The sequence below is a fragment of the Trachypithecus francoisi genome, unplaced genomic scaffold, assembly GCF_009764315.1.
Source record: "Trachypithecus francoisi isolate TF-2019V2 unplaced genomic scaffold, Tfra_2.0 Lachesis_group16, whole genome shotgun sequence".
NCBI lineage: Eukaryota > Metazoa > Chordata > Mammalia > Primates > Cercopithecidae > Trachypithecus > Trachypithecus francoisi.
The window spans coordinates 29,716,052-29,739,483 of record NW_022681461.1 but is presented as its reverse complement, the minus strand read 5'-3'; the positions used below and the strand labels follow the sequence as shown (position 1 = coordinate 29,739,483).

The window sequence follows — 23,432 nt, the reverse complement described above, 5'->3', positions numbered from 1 at the left end:
AGTACCACTGTATTTCTTTTATATAAAAATACAGAAAACAGCAATGTTATTTCTGGATGGTGGGGAAGAGATGCTTTTTATAGACAGCATCATTTTCTGCATTAAGGGAAATATTCTCAAAATAAAGACTTGTATGAGCATTAATGCCTTTGGCAGATGTGTGTTGACAAGCACTTCTTCCAGACCACATGGAATAGGTCAGGTGCCACCATATGCAATTCAGAAACCAAGGCAGCCCAACCTGTTAGGCCTTTAGTGTCTAGCTCTGTACTCTCCAATATGGTGGACACATACAGCTACTTGACTTTAAATTAAAATTAATTAAAATTATTTTTTCAGTTCCTCCATTGCACTAGCCACATTTCAAATGTTGAACAGCCACATGTGATTAGTGACTATTGTACTGGTGGCACACATATAGAACATTTCTGTTACTGCCACAAATTCTTTTGGAATGTGTGCCACTATTATGTTATTGCTGTAAATTCTATTGGAAAGAGCTAGTCTTTAGGTCTTTTGACAACTAGCACATTTTGGTCACATTGCTCTTTTTCTAGTATGTCCTTCTGCACAGAGGAAAACGAAGGTAATGACTAGCAGATTTTTTTTTTTTAATCTCTGGAAAACATATGTCCACTATAATCCTAAACTACAATTACATCTGAAGTAACACTTTCTTGTTAAAGAGAATTAGGTGAACTATGTTTAGAAAGAGATGTGGCAATCACCTGTCATTACATAAATACTACATTTCATTTCCCTAAAACTTAGGAAGTAGGAAGACAGGTTGAAGGATGAGAAAACATTATTCAAATAAAACTCAGAATGTGAGTTCAATGGTTTTCCAAGAACCTGATTTTCTTTTTCTTTTTCTTTTTCTTTTTTTTTTTTTTTTTTTTTTTTTTTGAGACAGAGTCTGGTTCTGTCTCCTACGCTGGAGTGCAGTGGTGCGATCTTGGCTCACTGCAACCTCTGCCTCCTGGGTTGAAGCTATTCTCCTGCCTCAGCCTCCCAAGTAGCTGGGATTACAGGCATGCACCACCATGCCCAGCTAATTTTTCTATATGTTGTAGACACAGAGTTTTGCCATGTTGCCCAGGCTGGTCTCAAACTCCTAAGCTCAAGCAATCCTCCTGCCTTGGCCTCCCAAAGTGCTGGGATAATGGTGTGAGCCACTGCACCCAGCCTGAACCTGTGTTTCTTACCTGTACACTGTATGAGGGACATATACTTCTCGTGTTGGAAATTCCAAAATCTCTTTGTGAGGGCGTGTCCGGTTTTCAGGAAAGGGTTTCACGGGCAGCATTTCAGGAGTCAGACAGCAATTGATGATCTCTGGAGCTGTAGAAATCTCCAGTCTGAGCAAGCCTAAAGAGAGAAAATAGGAATGTTCTAGTAAAGAAACTGCCATGTTATGAAGGAATCAAGAAAGATTGTTGCACTGTGTTTCTTTCATGAAAATAAGAACAAACTACAGTACTATAAAAAAGTTTTGGAGCTAATTTCCTACAGTTTGAAAAAAGTGTGTCATGATAACCTTTGAGATTTAGCCTCTATAAAATAAAATATAAAGCAAGAAATTGTAAAATGAGAAGGAATGGATTAGAGGATTTTTAAAGTTCTTTCCTGAATTACCACAGTATAATTTTACATAGTTAAGTAACTTCCCTGCATTGCTAGCAGTAAAAATTGGGAGTTTTAAAACTGGCTTCCAGCTGGACACAGTGGCTCACACCTGTAATCCCAGCGCTTTGGGAGGCTGAGGCAGGTGGATCACAAGGTCAAGAGATTGAGACCATCCTGGCCAACAGGGTGAACCCCAGTCTCTACTAAAAATACAAAAAATTAACTAGGCGTGGTGGTGGGTGCCTGTAGTACCAGCTACTCAGGAGGCTAAGGCAAGATAATCACTTGAACGCAGGCGGCAGAGGTTGGAGTGAGCTGAGATTGTGCCATTGTACTGCAGCCTGGTGACAGAGCGAGACTCCATCTCAACAAAAACAAAAACAAAAACAAAAACAAAAAAAAAACCAAACTGGCTTCCGTGGGCCTGAGGATGCTACAGAAGTACCTTCAGGGCTGCTGAGTGAGGATAAGGAAGGTGCCTTTGCCTTCTACCAAAGCATCTCACATTCACTTTTTTAAAAGCTAACTATAATATTTTATTTGATTAAAGGGGCTCCTCTGTTTAAACAATTATCTCATTATCTGAGAAACCAGATCTAAAGCACAAGGTTTGTTTATGAAATCAATCCTTTAAGAAAATTAAAAAACATTAATAGGTTTGCCAAAAACAGAACAATTCAGATTCTTAACCCCTAACACAAAATCTCACATTTCACTTGGCAAACATGATTATTATTATTATTGTTTTGAGACGGAGTCTCGCTCTGTTGCCGAGGCTGGAGTGCAGTGACGCGATCTCAGCTCACTGCAAGCTCCGCCTCCCGGGTGCATGCCATTCTCCTACCTCAGCCTCCCGAGTAGCTGGGACTACAGGTGCCTGCCACCACGTCCGGCTAATCTTTTGTATGTTTACTAGAGATGGGGTTTCACTGAGTTAGCCAGGATGTTTTCTATCTCCTGACCTCGTGATCTGCCTGCCTCAGCCTCCCAAAGTGCTGGGATTACAGGCGTGAGCCACCGCTCATGGCTGCAAACATGATTTTATAAATTCTGGCATTAGACAAAGAATGTGTCTAATGATAAGCAGTTGGGCACAGCTAAAGAGGATAAAGATGTCATTCACACCTGGAATTGACTTGACTCGTCTCTGTAAGGACGAAGATCTTTTGTAGTCAGCTAAAAACTTGAATAAGTCTTCATCACTAAGGCGATCTCCTTCCTGCCAACAGAAAAGTCAGAGTTAGTGTACATGCACCTTTGACTCTTGGGTTGGGGACCAACGATTTCTGGGAAGATTTTTACCTTTAAGTTTTATTCTCACAAGTCTTTCATAGAAATTAGGATTATAGGCAGCTCTGAAATCACTGAGTTCCACTTCTCTTTAAATCCTTCTCAGTCACTGATGACTCACTGTGCCTCGGCCTCTCATCAGTCCTTCTGGGATAGGGGCTTCTGCTGCACTCTAAGGAAGCCTGTCTGACCATTAGAAAACCAGGCCAAAAGCTTCCCCCCATAACTCTCACCCTCTGATGCCAGTTTTACCCCCTGGAACAATACAGAATAAGTTTACTTTCCTCTTCAAATGTTTGAAGGTGGAGAAAGCATCTTCCCATCTCATTTTCTTCACATTTGTCTTGAACAGGAAGGTGAAATATAAATGCTGCCCACCCTCACATATGCCCCAGACGGGTCAGGAACTCTGCCAAGGGACACATATGCATGATCTCCAATCCTTACAATGACCCATAGATATGTCTTATTCCCAATGAGACCATTCAGACTTGCTTAAGTACCTTGTCCTCCAAGGTCATAAGATTGGTGTATGCTGAATAGAAACCTTTTCAGACCCTTACAATTTCTATTATGTGGCACAGTGCACAGGCTCCCTGAGCATCCCTTTTGCACTTCAGTTTGTTAATGTAACCCCTTTAAATGCTCCATGAAGACTGTAGCTATGGAAAACTTTCCAAAACAGAGTCAGACCAAGTGAGTTTATTTTAAGTGTGGCAAAATATAACTAACATAAAATTACCATCTTACTCCTTTTTTTTTTTTTCCTGAGAAGGAGCCTCACTCTGTCACCCAGACTGGAGTGCAGTAGTGCAATCTCAGCTCACTGCAACCTCCACCTCCCAGGTTCAAACAATTCTCTAGCCTCAGCTGCCCAAGTAGCTGGGATTACAGGCATGCACCACCACACCTGGCTAATTTTTTGTGTTTTTAGTAGAGACGGGGTTTCACCATGTTGGTCAGGCTGGTCTTGAACTCCTGACCTCAAGTAATCCACCTGCCTTGGCCGCCCAGTGCTGGGATTACAGGTGAGAGCCACTGCACCTGGCTCACCTTACCTATTTCTAAGCGCACAATTCGGTGGTGTTAAGCACATTCGCATTGTTGTGCAACCAACCTCCAGAACGCTTTTCTCTTGCAAAAAAAAAATCTGAAACTCTATATCCTTTAACCAGCAATTCCCCATCCCCTCTATCCCTAGACCCTGGAACCATCATTCTATTTTCTGTCTCTATACTTTTGACAAGTCTAGGAAGTTTTAACTTTTTTTTAATAGTCTTGATGTTTACTGAGCTAGCGAAGAGTACCATCTGGAATGGTCACCTTCTCTGAGCAAGCAGGGAGCCCTGCAAACTTGCACATCAAGCAGTAGTGAAAGTGGAAGCTTACACATGAATAGCCAGGCCAAGAAACCCTGAGATCCACCGGGAAGATGTCCCAACCAGACTGTTGTCATAGCTTAATGAATGGATTGGCCAAGATAGTTCAAATAGGATGATGGTTTGTATCGCGAAGAACAAAACCTAATCCTTCTCTCAGTTAAAATAGCTGACATTCATTGAGCACTTACTGTATTCCAGGCACTCTAAAAAGAGCTTGACAGGTCTCATGTCACCTGACCTTCCTACAAGCCACATGAAGTTAAATACGATTGCTCCCGTTTTCTGGCTAATGAAATTGAGGCTTCGTGAATGCTGTGGTTTGAATGTCCCCTTCAAAACTCATGGTGAAGCTTGGTCCCCGTGGTGGCAGTGTTGGGAAGTGGGGCCTTTAAGACGTGATTGAATCATGAGGACTCTGCCTTCACGATGGATTAATCCATTCACAGATTAATGGATTAATCTGTGTCACAGGAGGGGAACTGGTGGCTTTACAAGAGGAAGAGAGACCTGAGCTAGCATGCTCAGCCGCTCGCCATGCTCCACCTCAGGACTCTGCAGAGAGGCCCCACCAGCAAGAAAGCCCTCACCAAGTGTGGGCTCTCAACTTTGGATTTTTCAGCCTTCATAACTGTAAAAAACAAATTCCTTTTCTTTTTAAATTACCCAGTTTCAGATACTCTATTATAAGCAGCAGAAAACGAACTAAGACAGTGAGGTTAACTAATTTGCTCTCTTAATCACTACATATCCTCCTCCTGTGGGTTCCAGTGCCCATGCCAGTATGGGGAAAATCCAGACACACTGTAATGTGAAGAGATACCTGCTTGAAAAAGCTGCTAACGCTCAGGGTGGAGGTTTTGAAGTTGGATCCAAGCCCATTTTCCTCCAAGGAGAGGGCTCTTTCAGAAAGCCTTCTAGATTGGACCAATGTCCTCCGTTCACCCACTGAGCTTCTTCCTTTAAGAAAAACAAGTGTCATTCCAAAGTATGCCTTTCTGTTCAAACACACAGCAGTTATTAACTCTACAATATATATGTTTAAAGTCACTGATCAGGAACACTGAAAATGGCCATCCTGTTTTGAATGAAAATGTCCTTCCATTGGCCCCTACCTTTCTTAGTCCTCCTGTTGGTGTTCTTAATCCTCCTCTGACCAGAGGAGAGAGGCCAGGAGCAGCCATGGGCCCCTCCCACATGGAAATTAGGGTAGACCAGATGCCACCCGGCAAGAGTCCAGAGCTATGGCCAGAACAGGGTCTCCTGATAAGTTTTATTTAGTCAGCACACTGTTTGCTTTTCTTTTATTTCTATATTTGCATTCCACTGGGAGAGGCATGTACTCAAATGCCCCTAAAGGCATTTTGGATTGTGACCCAAACATGCAGGGGTCAGCCTGTGGACATTCTGAATCCCAGCGTTCCTCTGCTCTCATTATGTGGACCAGGCAGCAAGGTTGAGTTTCTGCCTTGGGTGATCTGCCCAATGGGAATTAGAACCCCAAATCACATCCAGACTTGGGCTGGGAGCCTGATAGTTTACCCAGTTGTTTCTTATCCCTTTTTGGGATTTGGGTGGAGATCTTGTTGCTTTTATATTGCAAAAACTCACGGGTTCTGTTGTAAATAATCAAATTGCTTAGAACTAGAATAGTTCCAACTCCTGTCTTTGAATATCTTCTTATCCTTAATTCTTACCATGATGCTGAATTAGAATTTCTTGCTGCCTCTACCCACCTAAACTTGCCATTCTGTCTCAATATAATACATGACATCTTTGTATCTTCTGGTTGCTCCTTAGGAATCAGTCTTTGTTGTAAAGTTATCCTTGACTAGAGATGACTGAAGCCTCAGCATGCCCTATACCTGAATTACCTAGCTTGTGGTGCCTTCTAAGCTGTATACAAAACTCTTATCAATAAGTTACTTGGGTCTACATAGATGACTTTAAAGAAAGCTGTGGCAGGAAGATCAGGATGTGGTAAAGTGAGGTTTGTTATTGACGAACCAGAAATAACCCAGGAGTTCTGACTGGTGATTATGTACCAGTAACTCCAAAATAGCAGCAGCAATCACAAAATGTCCTTTCCTCCACTTCCCTGCTCAAGGTAGCATTTCAGAAGTGGCTTAAGTCTTAGCTTAAGGAGTGCATGAAAAAATGTGAACACAGACTTATATATTTGGTGGATACAAAAGCATTTAGGGAAACAGAAATCCCACCACAGGTGATGTGGGCAGGTCCACTTGAAAACTTGCAACCCTTTTGAAAATTTCCACACCCAAGCAGCATAGGAATGAATGATTCAGATCAAGGGTGAGATGATGAAAAAGAAATATGCTAAATAAACTAACAGCAAATAGATATTCTTTGGATGCCCATTTTTTCATTGCACTTGGCAAAGTAAACTTTAAAGAACTAGAAATATTGCTGGGAAACTTGAGTTTTTTTCTTTTTTCTTTTCTTCTTTTTTTTTTTTTTTTGAGACAGAGGCATGCTCTGTCACCCAGGCTGGAGTGCAGAGGCCTGATCTTGGCTCACTGCAACCTTGCCTCCCTGGTTCAAGCGATTCTCCTGCCTCTGCCTCCCAAGTAGCTGGGATTACAGGCATGCACCACCATACCCAGCAAACTTTTCATATTTTTAGTAGAGACAGAGTTTCACCATGTTGGCCAGGCTGGTCTCGAACTCCTGGCTTCAAGTGATCTACCCACCTCGGCCTCCCAAAGTGCTGAGATTACAGGCATGAGCCACCATGCCCTGTCGAGTTTTGCTTTTTGAAGGCTTTGTAACAGAGGCTTTTTTTTTTCAGGTTTAGGAATCAACCACGGTGTCTCTGCTTAACATGCTACAGATGGTTACTACATTTTCTTGTTAAAGTTTTACTTTAGAGAGGGGGTGGCTACCAAAAATTAACTTATTTAAGTGTCATACTATCTAGAAAATCTTACTATAAGAGTATACTTAATCTTTACCAATGTTCATGATGATTTCTTTTGGAGATCACTGTCCAAATATATGTAATCCAGTCGTAATAGTGTTTCATTCTATTTATCTCCTTCTTCCTCTCCACCTGCCACACCTCACTGTGCCCCCAGCCCCCAACTACTAAGCTGTGGACCTGAGCAGTGGCATACTGGGGAGCCCTCCCTTTCCCACTGCAGGTGAAAATCTTACCAACCACGGAGTCCACATCAGTTACCTCCCTCTCAAGGGTGGAGACATTGAAGAAGCTTGATAAGCTAATGGGTGCCCAGGCAAAGGGCATCCGGTATTTCCCCAAACGCTGGCAGAAGGATTCAGCTTGGAGTTTTAGTTTTTCAATCTTTTCTTTACTCTGGAGGAAAATGGAAAGAAACAAGCTGAAACAAGCATCAGCACCAAGTCAACTGCCTCCGACCTGAATATGACAGCCATCTCTAAAATCCAAACCCTACTGATTAAAAAGAGTAAATACATATCTTCCCACTAAAAAATAAAAACAGTGAACAGGCAGAAAAATGACGCACTCGGGCCAGTCTAGCTGATAAGGAAATAAAGATTTAAAAACGAGGAGTTTACAAAAAGGCTACATTTAATTAGTAAAATACACTTTTAGCTAACAAAAACAAAAAGGGACTCATTACACCAGATTACCAATTCTTTTGGTGGCTGGCTATGTGACTTGGATTTGCATAAGACGATCTTGAAATCAAGTTTAGTTTATCATCTATCAAGCTCCCAAGTGAACCTATTTCTCCAAAAGTTGCCTTGGAAAACTCCAAAAAGTTCTAAACAGTTTCCTAACAACTCCTTAGGAAGTTTACAACACTTCCAAGGTGTTCTTTCTGAGTTCAGAATAAAAGATAGATTAAAAAGAAATGCCTTGAGCTCAACATATCTCACCTGACATTTATGAGTCTGTAGAGTACAATACTAATAAGGTAGGTCTTATTCCAGAAAGGCCTTTTTTTTTTTTTTTTTTTTTTTTTTGAGACGGAGTCTTACTCTGCTGCCCAGGCTGGAGTGCAGTGGCACCATCTCGGCTCACTGCAACCTCTGCCTCCCGGGTTCAAGGGATTATCCTGCCTCAGCCTCCTGAGTAGCTGGGAATACAGGTGTGTGCCACCATGCCCGGCTAATTTTTTGTAGTTTTAGTAGAGATGGGGTTTCACCATGTTAGCCAGGATGGTCTCAATCTTCTGACCTCATGATCTGTGCGCCTTGGCCTCCCAAAGTGCTGGGATTACAGGTGTGAGCCACCATGCCCAGCCAAGGCCATGTTTTAAAAATCACACTGGGAATCTTTGCAATTGCTGCTAAGAAAAGATATCCTTTTTATAGGCTCAACACCTATGTTGTGCTAATGAATATATAACGCATAGTAGTGACAGCCAATTCCCAGTTATTTTCATACCTGAAAGGGCAGTGGCCCATGCTGTGGAGGAAGGCCAGGAGAGCTCTGGCACTGTTTAGTTTTGGGGTCTCCATGGACCTCCCAACCAGCCGAGTCAGAGCCTCAGAATGAAGACAACAGGGGGTGGCCTTACCCCAAACAAGTTATGTGATCAGACCTTGATGTATGTCAACATTAGAAAATTCAAGGATTTATTTCTCTAAAAAAATCATCATCAGGCTGGGCGTGATGACTCACACCTGTAATCCCAACACTTTGGGAGGCTGAGGCAGGAGAATCACTTGAGGCCAGAAGTATGAGACCAGCCTGGGCAACACAGTGAGACCCCATATCTACAAAAAATAAAAAACTAGCCAAGCATGGTTGCATGTGCCTGTAGTACCAGCTGTTCAAGAGGCTGAAGGGGGAGGATCACTGGAGCCCAGGAGTTCAAGGTTATAGGGAGCCGTGATTACACTATAGCACTCCAGCCTGAGAGATTAAGGAAGACATTGCCTCAAAAAAAAAAAAAAAAAAAGTCAGTGACCAGTTTCCTTTTCCTCTTTTATTGAATTACATTGTAATAGTGTCTTATATGGGACACATTAGGGACTAAAGCCCATTAACTATTTTGTGTAACACTTCTGAAAATATCAGCTTCTTCTAAGATGTCTCCATTTAACAATACTCAAATTACCATACCTTTCCACCATCACTTTCTTTGATAACCAGGTAGGGCTCTGCACAGTCTCCAATCTCTCCCTGCTGCAGGACTTTTTCAATCTACCAATAAAAATAATATTAAAATAAGGCACATAAATTACATCCATATAAAGGAATCTATGCAACCATCGAAATTACATTTTATGACAATATTTGATGACATAGGAAGATATCTGTGATACATGTTTTTTGATTAAAAAGTTTATATAAAGAAGAGCATATGATTTTATTTAAAAATTATAAAGGCATATTAAAAGGGTGACAGGAGATACACAGCAAATGCAGCAAGTGTTAATAGTAGTTATCTTTGTATGGTGGGATTATGTGTGATTTTTATTTTCTTCCCATTGCTTATGTGTATTTTCTATTTTAAACAATAAACATGCATTATGTATATAATAAAAAAGGCAATAAAAGTTATTTTATAAAACAAAACCCAGGAGACATATGTAAGAAGTGGAAAGCTCATTTTCTTTATTATTGCTTACAATGTAAAAAAGAGATATGGTCTCTGTGAAAGTGGGGTTTTGGACTAAAACTTTCCATGAAATGAATGCCTGAACTGAATAAATTATCTGTAACTGTCGCCTTTGTAATTCCTATTAGGGCTAATTCTCTGGATGTAACAGACTTGGAAAGAAACTCAAAAGCATTGGGATGTGCACCTTCTCGGTTTGCTAACTGGTTGGTAATAGGAATGAATGCTGGTAATAAGAATGAATGAAGTGTCTTCTGTCTTGCTACAGGTAAAGTGACCGGCTGGCCAGTTGTCATAAATTTGGGAACCATATTTAAAAGAAAGACAAGGAGAAATTTGAAATATCTTAACTCTCTGCTCAAAGAAAATTTAACTTAGATGTTGAAGAGTAAAACCAGTGGATTTAGTCCTAACAGTTGAGATGATCCTTGAAGTAGGAATTTGGGTCAACATAGTCCAAAAGGGACACATACTTAATAGGTGCTGTGAGTTAGGCACAAAGTATTTAACAATCCCCATGATAAAGGGGTATTTATGGGGTTTCAAAGGAAGCAGCATGAGGCTACTCAATGAATATCTGCTTCAGGGAGGACTCCAAGCAGGAAGTCTCTCTTCTCATAAAAGAAGTTCAAAATCCCCTCCCATTGCCACAGCCTGAAGAGAAGGCGAATCCCACTGAGAGATGCACCACACTGAAAACATAGGCACATAACACTTGAGCTAGAAATTGACCAGTATTCCTGGTAATCAGTAATCATTTACTCATTATTGAGTGCCTTCTATATGGTAGCAGCTGGGGAGATAAGGTGGCGATAAACACTGCCCCTATTCTCCTGAAGTTAATAGTCAGGAGCTTGTAGAACAAATTGGAAAGAGGCTAATTTTTCCATGAAGTGAACGGATTAAAAATGTTGTCTTTAGAATAAATTCTGAACAGAGATTAAGAACTTCTTAATTAGGACCCTGAAGCAAGGAAGGGGAATGCCACAGCTTCATGCACTAGTAGTGTGTATCATTGAAGATACAGGAAGCAGGAGAAGTCAGATTTGACCAGACCAGCAGATACTACTGCCCTGGCTGCAGTGGGCCAGGAGAACTCCAGGTACTTCATGAGAAGGAGCTGCAGGCTGACATGAGAACCTATTATTTGGTCCTTCATGATTTATGCAAAGGTGTGTAATGAAATGCATGACTCCTCATAACCATGGAAAGTAGGACAAAGAAGCCTATCAGATTAACCTAAAACTTTTCTTAAGGGAAGAGACTACTTTCTGCTCTATTCAGAAGGGGTAGCATTAACACTTGGCATATCTATTTTTTTTTCATATTTAATAGCCATTTATTGTTTACCTAATTACGGTATGTCAGGAACAGGGTAGGTGTTTTTACATACATTATTTCAATTTTCTTCAAAACCACTCAGGCACAGGGATCACTGTCCAAGTAGACTGAGAGACCAGACTTGCTGAGTTTGCTACAGCAAATGTAGCAAAATGGGAATTTGAATCCATTTCTTCAAATTCCAAGTTGTTTTTTAACTGGATTGTAAACTCTTTGAGGTGAGAAATTTACCATTTGAAAGACTTCTAAGGTGCTAGGCTCTCTGCTTTGTGTTTTCTCAAACTATGTGGCTCTCACATAAGGATAGGCACATGGCAACTTATTAAATATTTAAATTGGGCACGGCATATCTATTTTTAAACAACTTTTGAAAAGTTTCCAATTCACTCCCATTTTCACTCTTCTTTCCTTGATTGTAAAACAAATCCTTTTTTAAAAAAATTTCACAAAATCTTGAATTAAACCTTTAAGCAGAAATAATCCCTTAAAGTCATATTATATGCAACGCCTGAACGAGATGACGCTGCCTAAAATACAGCAAAGACCCTGATGTTCAGCCTGGGAATATAAACAAAAAAAGAAAGAAGCCCCTCTCATCAAATAATGTCCGCCTGGATGTGCTAAATAGTTTAACACCATTTACTATGTATTTAAAGGGAAAGAAGCAACAATGATGGCATTACGTTAAGAAAAGCAAAGAGAAAGCCAAACAGGGCCTGTCCTGTTGAGTAGACTTCAGTTTCTTAAATCTATCCAAACACTTTGGTATGTTTGTTATGCCAAATGAACACATTTACATGTTTGAAAATTTTGGAACATACCTAGTAAGTGATAGTAACCAATGGATAACCACTGTTACTTGGCAGAATATGATGGATTAATCAAGAGAAAGTCATCCACTGGGAAGTAGAGTTTGAGATAAAATTTGGCTCTACAGAACTAGTGTTGTCTTCTTCGGTTTCCTAGGCTGACAGAGAAATGTGAACTTACCTACAGGGCTACCACAGCGGGCTTTAATTTTCCTGTATGTCTAAGTAATATTGCAATGAAAAAGAGACACATTAAAGTTTGACAACAATAGAAGTGTCTTTTCAGCAGTATAATTTTAACTATACTTTCTATAAGCTTAAATAAGTTCCCTCAAGCTACAGCAACCTCTCATAATCTTTGTTATATGGTGTTAAAGAAGCTAGAATGAAAAGACATTTGCCATCTGTTAAGTGACCTCCAAGCTACCTGAATTATTTGGAATCCATGAAATCATGGGGCGATCACTGAGACTACAGACGTAAAACACTGTACTAACGAGACAATGTTCCAAACCTAGGAGGCTGGGTGCACATGAAATCAGACACTCGAATTTGTTGTTTTGTTTTTACAATGTTTTTACAGCCAGGCGCAGTGGCTCACGCCTGTAATCCCAACACTTTGGGAGGCCAAATGCAGGCAAATCACCTGAGGTCAAGAGTTCGAGATCAGCCTGGCCAACATGGTGAAACCCCGTTTCTACTAAAAATACAAAAGTTAGCCTGGTATGGGGTGGTGGGTGCCTGTAATCCCAGTTACTCGGGAGGCTGAGGCAGGAGAATCGTTTGAACCCGGGAGGTGGAGGTTGCAGTGAGCCGACGTGGTGACACTGCACTCCAGCCTGGGTGATAAGAGCGAAACTCTGCTCAAAAAAAAAAAAAAAAGAGTCAATAAGACCAATGATCTGGTCTAAGGTAGGTAAAATACCTGATGCTTTTTAACTTCTAACCAGTCATTTTGGTGTACAGAGAAAGGATCTGGTTTTCTTATAACAGCAAACAGTATAGTCTAGAATGAAAGGCTCTTCTACTTATAATTGCCCCATAGATTTCAACTCTCATTAGAGACAATCTGTGACATGGTAAGAAGAAAAAAAAAAAAAAAAAGGGAGGGTGAAACTTGAAAACCACAGCCCACACTTCAAATTGTAAGAGCCTGGACTTGGGAACACTTAACTATGCATCTCTAGAGCAACATGAACATCGTTAGGAAACTCTAGCCCAGAGATTTTGTTTCTTTCTCCACAGCAGCTTCTCCGCACCAGGTCACCGAGAGAACTCTCCTTAGTTAGGAGAAGGGTGCCCAAGATGTGCCAAGCTTTATTCTGTAGTCATGACTATCCACTGAGGTCACTTCACAGGTGAAGAAACTCAGACCTGTCTCTGGAAGACCAGGAAATTGCCAATGCCATTTAATTACTAGGTTGTAAAGCCAGGACTCAAACCTAGGTCAGTATGACTCCAAAACCTAGTCTTTCCAGTATCTGAAACAGTTGATTTAGAAATGAAAAGGGGTAAATTGAGAAGGAAACAAAGCGAATCTCAGAGGATATGTGGACACATTCTGAGGTTTCGTGCACCCCAAACATGTGCTGGGAACAACGCAGCAATGAAAACATCAGATTGGGCAAATCAGATCGTGCTGAACTACCTTGACTACCAGGTAGATGTCGGAGGACGGGTAGGTGACGGAGAAGACTGCAGATCTCGCCAGACTTGATGCGGCCACCGAAGGTGTGTGAGCTCGCAGAAATCCTTTGAACTGGTCAGAGTTCAGGTCACAGTGAAAATTTTCTGAGATCTGTAAATGAGCAGCAAAGTGAAATACAAATTAGATCTGTTGTATTCATGGTTTAAACACGTTAAAAAGGAGTAGAAACACCACAGAGAAATTTTACTGAAGGAGTAAGTGTAATAATCATAGATGTGGGTTTAGGAAAGTGGCTGCTGTATAAATCTGATAAATGTTTTGTCACAATGTCTAGGTATTTTGGAGCCATTTGAGAGATGTTCCTTGAAACATTTAAATGTTTATTAACCCACCAGTATTTCCTGAGTATTGCTGATGTGCTAGTTAACTTCACTACGGAAGAGCAGGACCTCTGCCCTCAATTAGTTCACAATTAAGAATGAAGGAAGGACCAGGTGTGGTGGTTCACACCTGTAATCCCAGCACTTTGGGAAGCCAAGGTGGGTGTATTGCTTGAGCTCACGAATTCAAGACTGGCCTGACCAACATGGTGAAATCCTGCCTCTATAAAAATACAAAAACTAGCCAGCATGGTGGCACATGCCTGTGGTCCCAGCTACTTCGGAGGCTGAGGTGGGAGGGCCGCTTGAACCTGGGAGGCAGAGGTTGCAGTAAGCTGAGATGACCCCACTGCATGCCAGCCTGGGCAACAGAGTGAGATCCTGACTCAAAAAAAAAGTGAGAGAAAATGCAAACATATAACTAACTACAGTAAAAGCAAAATACAAGTCACCACATGCACACAAAGAAGCACTGTGGAAGTTCCAGAGAGTGACAGGACATTTGCAGTTGGGTGACAAGGACAACTTTTCAGGGAAGCAGCACTGGAGATGGATGGGCCTTAGAAGATTCTGATAAGCAGTGGTGGGGGGTGACGATGCACCAGGAAGAGAGTACAGCACGGATAAATATCTCAAAGGCTTGAACGCTTGGGGGAAGCTTAGTTAACATCAGTGGTCCAGCTTGACTCTGCATAGACTATGGTCAGAGAGAAGGTAGAGGAACGCCATCATGAAGAAAGCCTGGCATGGAAGCTGAAGACTTTGTTCTTAATGTTGTAGGCAGTGAATCTTAGTGAAGATTCTGAGCAAGAACATGATGTGAGCAGTGCTCCTAGCTCTCTTAAAGTCGTATTACTTAAGAGCCACTATATGGTTGGGTTCTCCCCTTCATCACCAAGAGAGTTTTAGTGGGGAGCGGCTGCCCAGGCAGAAACTACATTTACCAGCCTCCTTTGCAATGAGGGGTGATCATGTGACTGAATTCTCTCCAATGAATTGTGAGCAGAAGCAATGTGTCAAACTTCCAGGCCTCCTCCATCCTTCTTTTCTCTTCTTCAGGGGCAGCAATGGCAGTGACAAGAGTGATTTGGGGAGGGCACATACTGAAGATGGAGGAGCCACTGTCAGCCTGCATTTCTGAATGGCTGCGTGGAACAGAGGGCTCCCTCCTCCTGCCCTGGATGGTTAAAGAAACAAAGACAGCAACTTCTTGCTTATAAGCCAGTAGTTTTCAAAATGTGGTTCCCTGACCAGTAGCTTCAGCATCACCAGGGGACTGTAAGAAATGCAGATTCTCAGGTCCAACCTGGACTTACTGAATCAGAAACTCTGTGAGTGGGGCCCAGCAATCTGTTTTAACAAGTCTTCCAGACGATTCTGATGCATGCTCAAGTTTGAGAACTACTGCTTTAAATCACTGAGTTTGGGCTTCTGCTTGTTTTAGCAGTTAACCTATCCTAACTAACACAAATCTGTTATTATTAGTATTTATGCAGGAGACAGCTATTTCCTTAAACACAGAATGATTATGGGTAAAGAAGGACAGAAGTGTCCATCCTACTCTGGATTTGCTATTGCTGTCCTCTTCCAGGAGTCACAAAATGACTAAACATTAAAAACACATGAGAGGTCACTGTTTTCATTAAAAGCATACTACAGTTGGTGAGGTCTGAACTCTGTAACAAATTGAGACCTCTACCATGTAAGATGCCCTTCGGTCATGATGAGCCAATTTCACAGTGCAAAGAACTCTCAAACTGAGGAAGCTTTACATGCACATCCAAGCTTGTTAAAAATGTATTTAAATGGGTTTGTTTTATACATAACCCCATGTACTGACTATTTCATTCTTTCTCTATTCCAACCAGGCCAGCACCTCCAGTAGCCTTTCCCTCAAAAATTCTTCAAAGATCATAAATTATGTTCTCAGACCACTGCTTGAAAAATTGCAAAGGCAACAGAACTGGACCCATCAAAGATCATTTGCTTTCAAATCTGATACCTTCTTGCGGCAAAGAAGATTTAAAAACATACACCCAAAGAATCATAAACATTATATGTGCCTTAGGGATGGATTTTTCTTTGCTTTCTTACCTTTTTCCTTTCTTTAACATCGTAGAGGGCAATGCTGGCAAACAGAGGCTCAATTTCAATCTCAAACCTATCATAGAAAGAGAAGAAAATCTATGTGGCTTTAACTTACATAATTTTGAATTTTCTGACAAATGCTTGGCTATATAAACTGGTTAAAATGTAAGCAGTTTCCAGAAATATTTGGAAAACTCCAAGTATATGAGAATCACACTGGGATATTAATGGAAAATATGGGAGGTTTGTGAAAAATTCCTAATCATTTGAGATCATGGTGGACATTACAAAAGCGTGGTGGATATTTTTGAGATGTCTCCCAAAATTGCTTATTGGCAGCGCTGCAAGAGAGAGTGGGCTGAATGGACCCTTAGTCTGATTCATCTTATCATTGTAACTACTGTGTTTTCAGAGGGTAGACTTTCTGTCTGAGGTAATGGACTTGTTCACATTTCACATTTTATTGCTAGGACAGTATCTGTTTCACAAGTGTAAAGATACGGAACCAACCTAATTGCCCATCAACTAATGAGTGGATAAAGAAAATGTGGCATATACACACTGTGGAATACTACTCAGTCATAAAAAGGAATGAAATAATGTCTTTTGCAGGAACTTGGATGGAGCTGGAGGCCATTATTCTAAGTGAAGTAACTCAGGAATGGAAAACCAAATGCCGTGTGTTAGTGGGAGCTAAGCTATGAGTACGCCAAGACAAACAGAGTGGTATAATGGACCTTGGAGACTCAGAAGGGGGATAGTAGAGGGGGATGAGGGATAAAAAACTACATATTGGGTACAATGTACACTACTTGGGTGACGGGTGCACTAAAATCTCAAACTTCACCACTACACAATTCATCCGTGTAACCAAAAACCACTTGTACCCTAAAGCCATTGAAATTAAAAAAAAATAAAGGATAAGATATATTTTATTCAATTCTAAGGAATGGGGATTTCAGATAGCAACAAAAGAAAAGTTCAATTGCTTTTCCTTAGAGTTGTAGTGGGACAGTCAGAAGAAGGCTGGGTTTTAATGGGGATGAATGTCTGGCCCTTCCTACCTCCATTGCTGGGGAGTTGCTGAGTTGAGGTCAGGGAGGGGAATGAGCACAGCAGATAAACACTGAGGTGCCTGGACCCCAGGAGAACTAGAAAGAGGAGCCTCATATTGGCCCTAATTGCCAATTCCCCTTGAAATGGTGAATCCCAAAGCATAATCCTGGCACATTATCTGCCTTTAGTATTCTGGTGGACATTACAGGTGCACATGGAACACTGAGGAATGTCTTCCAAGTTTCTCAGCTTTACATCCCATAGCCTTGGATGTTACCTGCAGAGAGCCCCAGTCTACCATTCCCTCAGATGTCATGTCAAAAATCCATGTTTTGTCTCCAGGTATATGTGAGAGAATGTCTTCATCAATGGATAGCTTTGTCTCAAATGAGAACTTTTTAGAATAATATTTGGACAGAGTATGAGCACAGACAAAAGGGTTATTTGCTCAAATGGCACCTTTGGAAATGAGGCAATTTGGAATCATGGCAGACTCACAGGGCACCCAGGCAGAGACTTGGACTCTGTTACTCTTCTACCACCTGCTAATTCTGCGATCCTAATCAGGCTACTTACCTTTCCAAATTCCATTTATTTTTCTGCAAAATAAGGAAAGGATGCTTGCCTTTGCATTTTCCAGGCTGCTGTGAGGATACTGTATGATGATGTGTGTGAATGTATCTTAACAACAATGCCGAGTAACAGCGCTTTTCACAATAGCCAAAAGGTGGAAGTAACCCATGTGTCCATTAACAGATGCATATATGAGGCCAAAACAAAATGTGCTACGTACATACAATGGAATATTATTTAGCCATAGAAAAGAAGGAGCTACTGATACATGCTACAATATAGATGAATGTGAGGACATTATAAGTAAAAGAAGCCAGTCACAAAAAAACAATTACTTTATGATTCTCCTTATATGAGGCACCCAGAGTAGTAAAACTCGTAGAGGCGGAAAGTAGAATAGTAGTTGCCAGGGGCTGGGGAGTAGGGAAGATAAGGAGTTATGTTTAATGGGTACAGAGTTTCAGTTTGGGAAGAGAAAAATTCCTGGAGATGGATGGCAGTGATGTTTGCAGAACCATGTGAATGTACTCACCACTGAACTGTACCTTAAAAATGGTTAAGATGGTAGATTTTGGCCAGGTGCGGTGGCTCACGCCTGTAATCCCAGCACTTTGGGAGGCTAAGGCAGGCAGATCATGAGGTCAGGAGTTCAAGACCAGCCTGGCCAACATGGTGAAACCCCGTCTCTACTAACATACAAAAATTAGCCAAGCAAGGTGGCGTGTGCCTGTAATCCCAGCTACTCAGAAGGCTGAGGCAGGAGACTCACTTGAACCTGGGAGGCGGAGGTTGCAGTGAGCCGAGATCGTGCCATTGCACTCCAGCCTGGGCAATAGAGTGAGGCTCCATCTCAAATTAAAAAAAAAAAAAAGACATTAGATTTTATGTTATGTACATTTTACCACCCAAAAGCCCAGTGTTGAGGATTTCTATGATTATTCTATTATTAGGTAATTGCAGATTAATAGGGGTATTTTTTGTTTTTTGTTTTTTAAGACGGAGTTTTGCTCTTGTCGCCCAGGGTAGAGAGAAATGGCACGATCTAGGCTCACTGTAACCTCTGCCTCCCAGGTTCAAGCGATCCTCCTGCCTCAGCCTCCCCAGTAGCTGGGACTACAGGCATGCACCACCATGCCCGGCTAATTTTTGTATTTTTAGTAGAGATGGGGTCTCACCATGTTGTCCAGGCTGGTCTCGAACTCCTGACCTCAGGTGACTCACCTGCCTCGGTCTTCCAAAGTACTGGGATTAAAGGCGTGAGCCACTGCACCAGGCCAATTGGGGGCTTTCCTGTGCCTAGGCTCACCAGCTGCTGCCTGGCATAGTCAACCTATAGTTAATTGTGTACTCCCTACTACACAAAGGGCCCAAATATTGCTGTGATATACTTAGGTTGGTACTGAGTGATAAGTCCTCTGTGGTTCAGAGAAAGAAAAAGAGAATTAACATTTATTAAAGACTTAAAATTGTGCTGTAATAAGTGCTTTCCACACATCAGCCTCTTTACCCAACTACAGTGTAATGCAGATATTATCTGCATTTAATACACCAGGACACCAAGGTTCCCAGAGATTAAGGAACTTGCCAAAGTCCTCAAAGTTAGGAATTGGCACAGTCAGGTTTTGTGCCCAGCCATCTCTGATCACAGAACCTGGGCTTTTTCTATGAGTGTCTGTTCTTCAAGTGTAGTCCCCAGAAACTAGCATTTTGAAGCAAAAGAAGTTTGCCAGCATGCAAGTTTCTTGATCCCACCTGAGACCTACTCAACCAGAATCTCTTGAAGGAGACTGCTATGGGAGGTCCTCCAAAATCCACATTTAAAATAAACTCCCTGGGTCAATTTTCTGCACATTAAAGTTTCACCATCAAGAAGACTCCTAAGAGCTGCGATTACTTTTCATAAGATGGTATTAAATCTTAAAATATTTCTCCACTTAAAATACAAAACAGAAAAATACTTTGTTGTCATTCTTTTTTTTTTTTTTCTGTTACGAACACTTGCAGAATTGGCAGGAGCCAATTCTTTCTGTATCTTTGAGGGCTTCTGTATTTCTGAAAAGCAATACAGAGACAGTTATAGATGTCCACAACTTTAAACAAATTCTTCAGCTGCTAAAACATGTAGTATTATGAATAGAATCCTACATATCAACGTAAATGGGAAAATATTTGCCATTAATATCACCGTTATATTTTTACTATTCATACTGTCACATTCTAGGCTTACCTATAAGAATTTGTTTCTTTCTTTCATCTAGTTTACTTTAAGTAGTTATTCCTAGGGCTGTCTTTTTGGTCCATCTCTTCTCTTGCAGTTATAGGTTAGTATGGATACTATTTAAAACACATGAGCAGGCCAAGAGCACTTGGCAAATATGTCAATTTGACTTAATTTCTGCTTTGGCAGTTGTGGGGACATCATTAGAAACTGTACTTGACAATTTTCATTAAGAGATATTCAAGTGACTCCTCTTTTTTTAATTTTAGAGATAGGGTCTTACTCTGTCACTCAGGCTGGAATACAGTGGCATGGTCATAGCTCACTGCAGCCTTGAACTCCTGGCCTCAAGCGATCCTCCCACCTCAGCCTCCCAATGTATCTAGGACTAAAAATTAACACATCTATTAATTTTTGGTAGAGACGGGGTCTCGCTATATTGCCCAGGCTGGTCTCAAACTCCTGGCCTCAAGCGATCATCCCACTATGGCCTCCCAAAGTGTTGGGATTACAGGTGTGAGTTACTGCAGTTGGCCTCCATTAAAATTTTTTTTAAATAACACATATCTCTCTTAGTGGCTATGTTTTCCCACCTGTGAGAACAGCTGCCTGTTATTCATTGGAGAGGTCTAGAAAGCTTGGTGATGAGCACCATAGAGAATTCCTGCCATCTCAAATGACATAGTCACTGCATCTAAAAGTAGCCTGATGATGCATCCTGTGGGGGGCAGGTGGGTCCCTCAGACAATAGTGAAGGCTTCCTAAACAATGCAGAGGGGAACAGCCACTTCCAGTCAGTCCTCCTGCTGACCAGACAACGAGGAAGCTCCCACTTCCAGGTTGGTTTGCAAGGGCTAGAGCTTGCTTTTCTGTGCCCACTACTTGATACTCAGCTGGTTTATGGGCTGCTTATTTCTCCGTACAAAAGACCCTGAAGCCCCTCTGGTAGAACTGGCCAGCGGGAGGAGACTATAGCATCAAGAGACCATCCATAGCTGTGCGAGCAGACTTGCTGGCTTGTATTCTGAGGCAGAAGAAGTTGGCAGAGGCTATGCGTTACAATCTTAGAAGTTTGTGGTAGGTAGGAACTTTGAGACCATAAGGTCTATCAACTTCATTTACAGGGAAGAACTCAAGATCCCAGGGAAGTTCCCAGGGTTGAAACCCAGCCTTACATCCAGAATCCAGATGCCTTCTCACTGCAGACCAGAGCTGCTGGAGGGACCCATGAAGTGACTTTGAGAGACGGATGACCCGTCTAATAGCATATAAATAAATGTTACGCTTCTGTAGTTTTGCTTAGTTATATATGTACAACTTTGAAGTTTTCATCTGTGGATTTGAAGAGGAAGAACTAATTCTTGAAAATAGCAGTCTGCAGAGAGGAAGAGAGGCATGGAGGCACTCTGGGGTACACAAGACAATCTATTGCAGTGCAAGAAGAAAATACTAGAATTGATTCAGATGTATCAAGTTCATTCTTTAAAATTTCTCAGTTATATGTTTTATAATGTAGATAATATGTTAATATGAAAGTACAAAATTAAAACATGTCTATAGAGGATTTTTTTTAAACTATCAAAGTATACAATTGAAATGTTTGGATGCAACTGCTTTAAAGTAGATGTGGCAAATAATTGGCCTAAAAGATGGGTTGTGTTTTAATTATATGGTGTTTATAAAGGGAATGAGAAAATCTTTAGGGAGTCAGCATATTATGCAGAAAAATCTGGGTTTTCAGCTTCTCTTGAAAAAATAGAAAAGACAGTTGACAAAAATGGGCCTGTTTATTTGGATGGCAAGAGTTTGTTGCTAGTAGTGAGTGCCCATTAACATGGTTTACTATAGTCCCCACCACTCCCTGTTGTCCCCTGGCACTAAGACTGAGTTTCAGTTGCATTTATCATTGTGTTTCAACAGTGGCATACTGGTAAATGTTTAACAAATAATCTCTGGGTGCTGAGGGTGGTGCAAATGTGTAGCATTGGCTGATTTCTACATTGTAAACACTTTCACCATGGCCAAATTAAAGTTACCAATGTGACTTCACTGAACACAGGGTTAGGAAGAGATGTGCACCGTCAGCTCTCATGAGTTAGTACAGTCAACTCCAGCACACCACCGATTTAAGTGTTATTTTTCTTAATGTAGGTCATTTCACTCAATTACCGTACATGCCTACTTTAGTAGACATTTGTGTTTGCCTTCTCTATTATAGAATAATGACTGCCAAAAGGTTGGTAGAAAAAAAATCCAGGAATAGACTCAAATGGTGCCCTTTCTACTACTCCACAGCTGCCCACTGTTAAAAGTATTTTGGGACGGGTGCGGTGGCTCATGCCTGTAATCCCAGCATGTTGGGAGGCCGATGCGGGTAGATCACGAGGTCAGGAGATCGACACCATCCTGGCTAACACGGTGAAACCCTGTCTCTACTAAAAATACAAAAAATTAGCTGGGCGTGGTGGCAGGCACCTGTAGTCCCAGCTACCCAGGAGGCTGAGGCAGGAGAATGGCGTGAACCCGGGAGGCGGAGCTTGCAGTGAGCCGAGATGGCGCCACTGCACTCCAGCCTGGGTGACAGGGTGAGACTCTGTCTCAAAAAATAAAATAAAATAAAATAAAACAAAAGGATTTTGGGAGCTCCTTTCTGATTTAAGCTCTGACAATAAAGACAACATCTGTATGTAAAAGGCAAGATAAATCTCAAAGTAGTGGTAGTGTGTTTGTTGATACTTACTTCAAGGTCAGCAACTTGACCAATATTCTGTTGCCCAGGTGTTCCTTGGGACATTCTGGTACTGGACGTATTTCCACAGCATCCTCCTGTTATTAATCACATCATAAGGAAATCATTAGTGAATTCCATGAGGAGTTCCAATTAGAGTTAACCCAGGGAAGGGAAGGCTACCCTCCACGGATCAAGTTAACTTAGGTTTGCTTTTTATTCTAACACTCTGCCTTTTACGAGAAAGTTTGTCTTCCAACCCCCAACCTCAAAGTCAGAATTTACAGCAAACAGTTTCTCCTTTTAGAAACCCAAGCATTTAAGACAAAGAGACTGAAGCAGGAAGGAAGGAAATGTGAACATGGATATGGCTTAGTAACATCCACCAGATGGCATTGCAAAATCTTATACCTATTGTTGATGTTTTTGTGTGTTTCTTGCCCACTCTTGTTACACATTTGGAATATTTCTCCTGTCAAGGGCTTTACTAATAAGTATGTGAGTTTCAGATTTGAAATCTGAGTCAGAATGGTTCACTTAAGGCTGTAAACCATCGATCCTATAATACAGAGTCACTTTCTCAGTTCACTGTTTTCTTAAACAGATGATAGAGACTTGGGGTTGAATTGACAAGTTCTAGACAGGCTTATGCAGTTAGAGCTTGCTAAAGTGCTAGGTACATGAAATTTAATAATGACAAATTAAGAGCTCTACCTGTTTATT

At 41.3% G+C, this 23,432-nt stretch overlaps 1 protein-coding gene across 5 annotated transcripts in view; it reads right to left on the bottom strand.

Annotated features, from left to right (window-relative positions):
• Positions 1-23,432, bottom strand: part of DOCK8 (dedicator of cytokinesis 8) — a 245,598-nt gene that overhangs the window by 129,255 nt on the left and 92,911 nt on the right. For all 5 annotated transcript variants that reach the window (XM_033237174.1, XM_033237173.1, XM_033237171.1 and 2 more), the window contains 8 exons: positions 22,722-22,807; positions 16,141-16,207; positions 13,667-13,816; positions 9,370-9,450; positions 7,470-7,629; positions 5,119-5,255; positions 2,752-2,845; positions 1,206-1,368 (listed from right to left, as the gene is read on the bottom strand). In XM_033237174.1, coding sequence (XP_033093065.1) covers positions 1,206-1,368; positions 2,752-2,845; positions 5,119-5,255; positions 7,470-7,629; positions 9,370-9,450; positions 13,667-13,816; positions 16,141-16,207; positions 22,722-22,807 — 938 coding nt within the window. The remainder of the gene's footprint in view (positions 1-1,205; positions 1,369-2,751; positions 2,846-5,118; positions 5,256-7,469; positions 7,630-9,369; positions 9,451-13,666; positions 13,817-16,140; positions 16,208-22,721; positions 22,808-23,432) is intronic.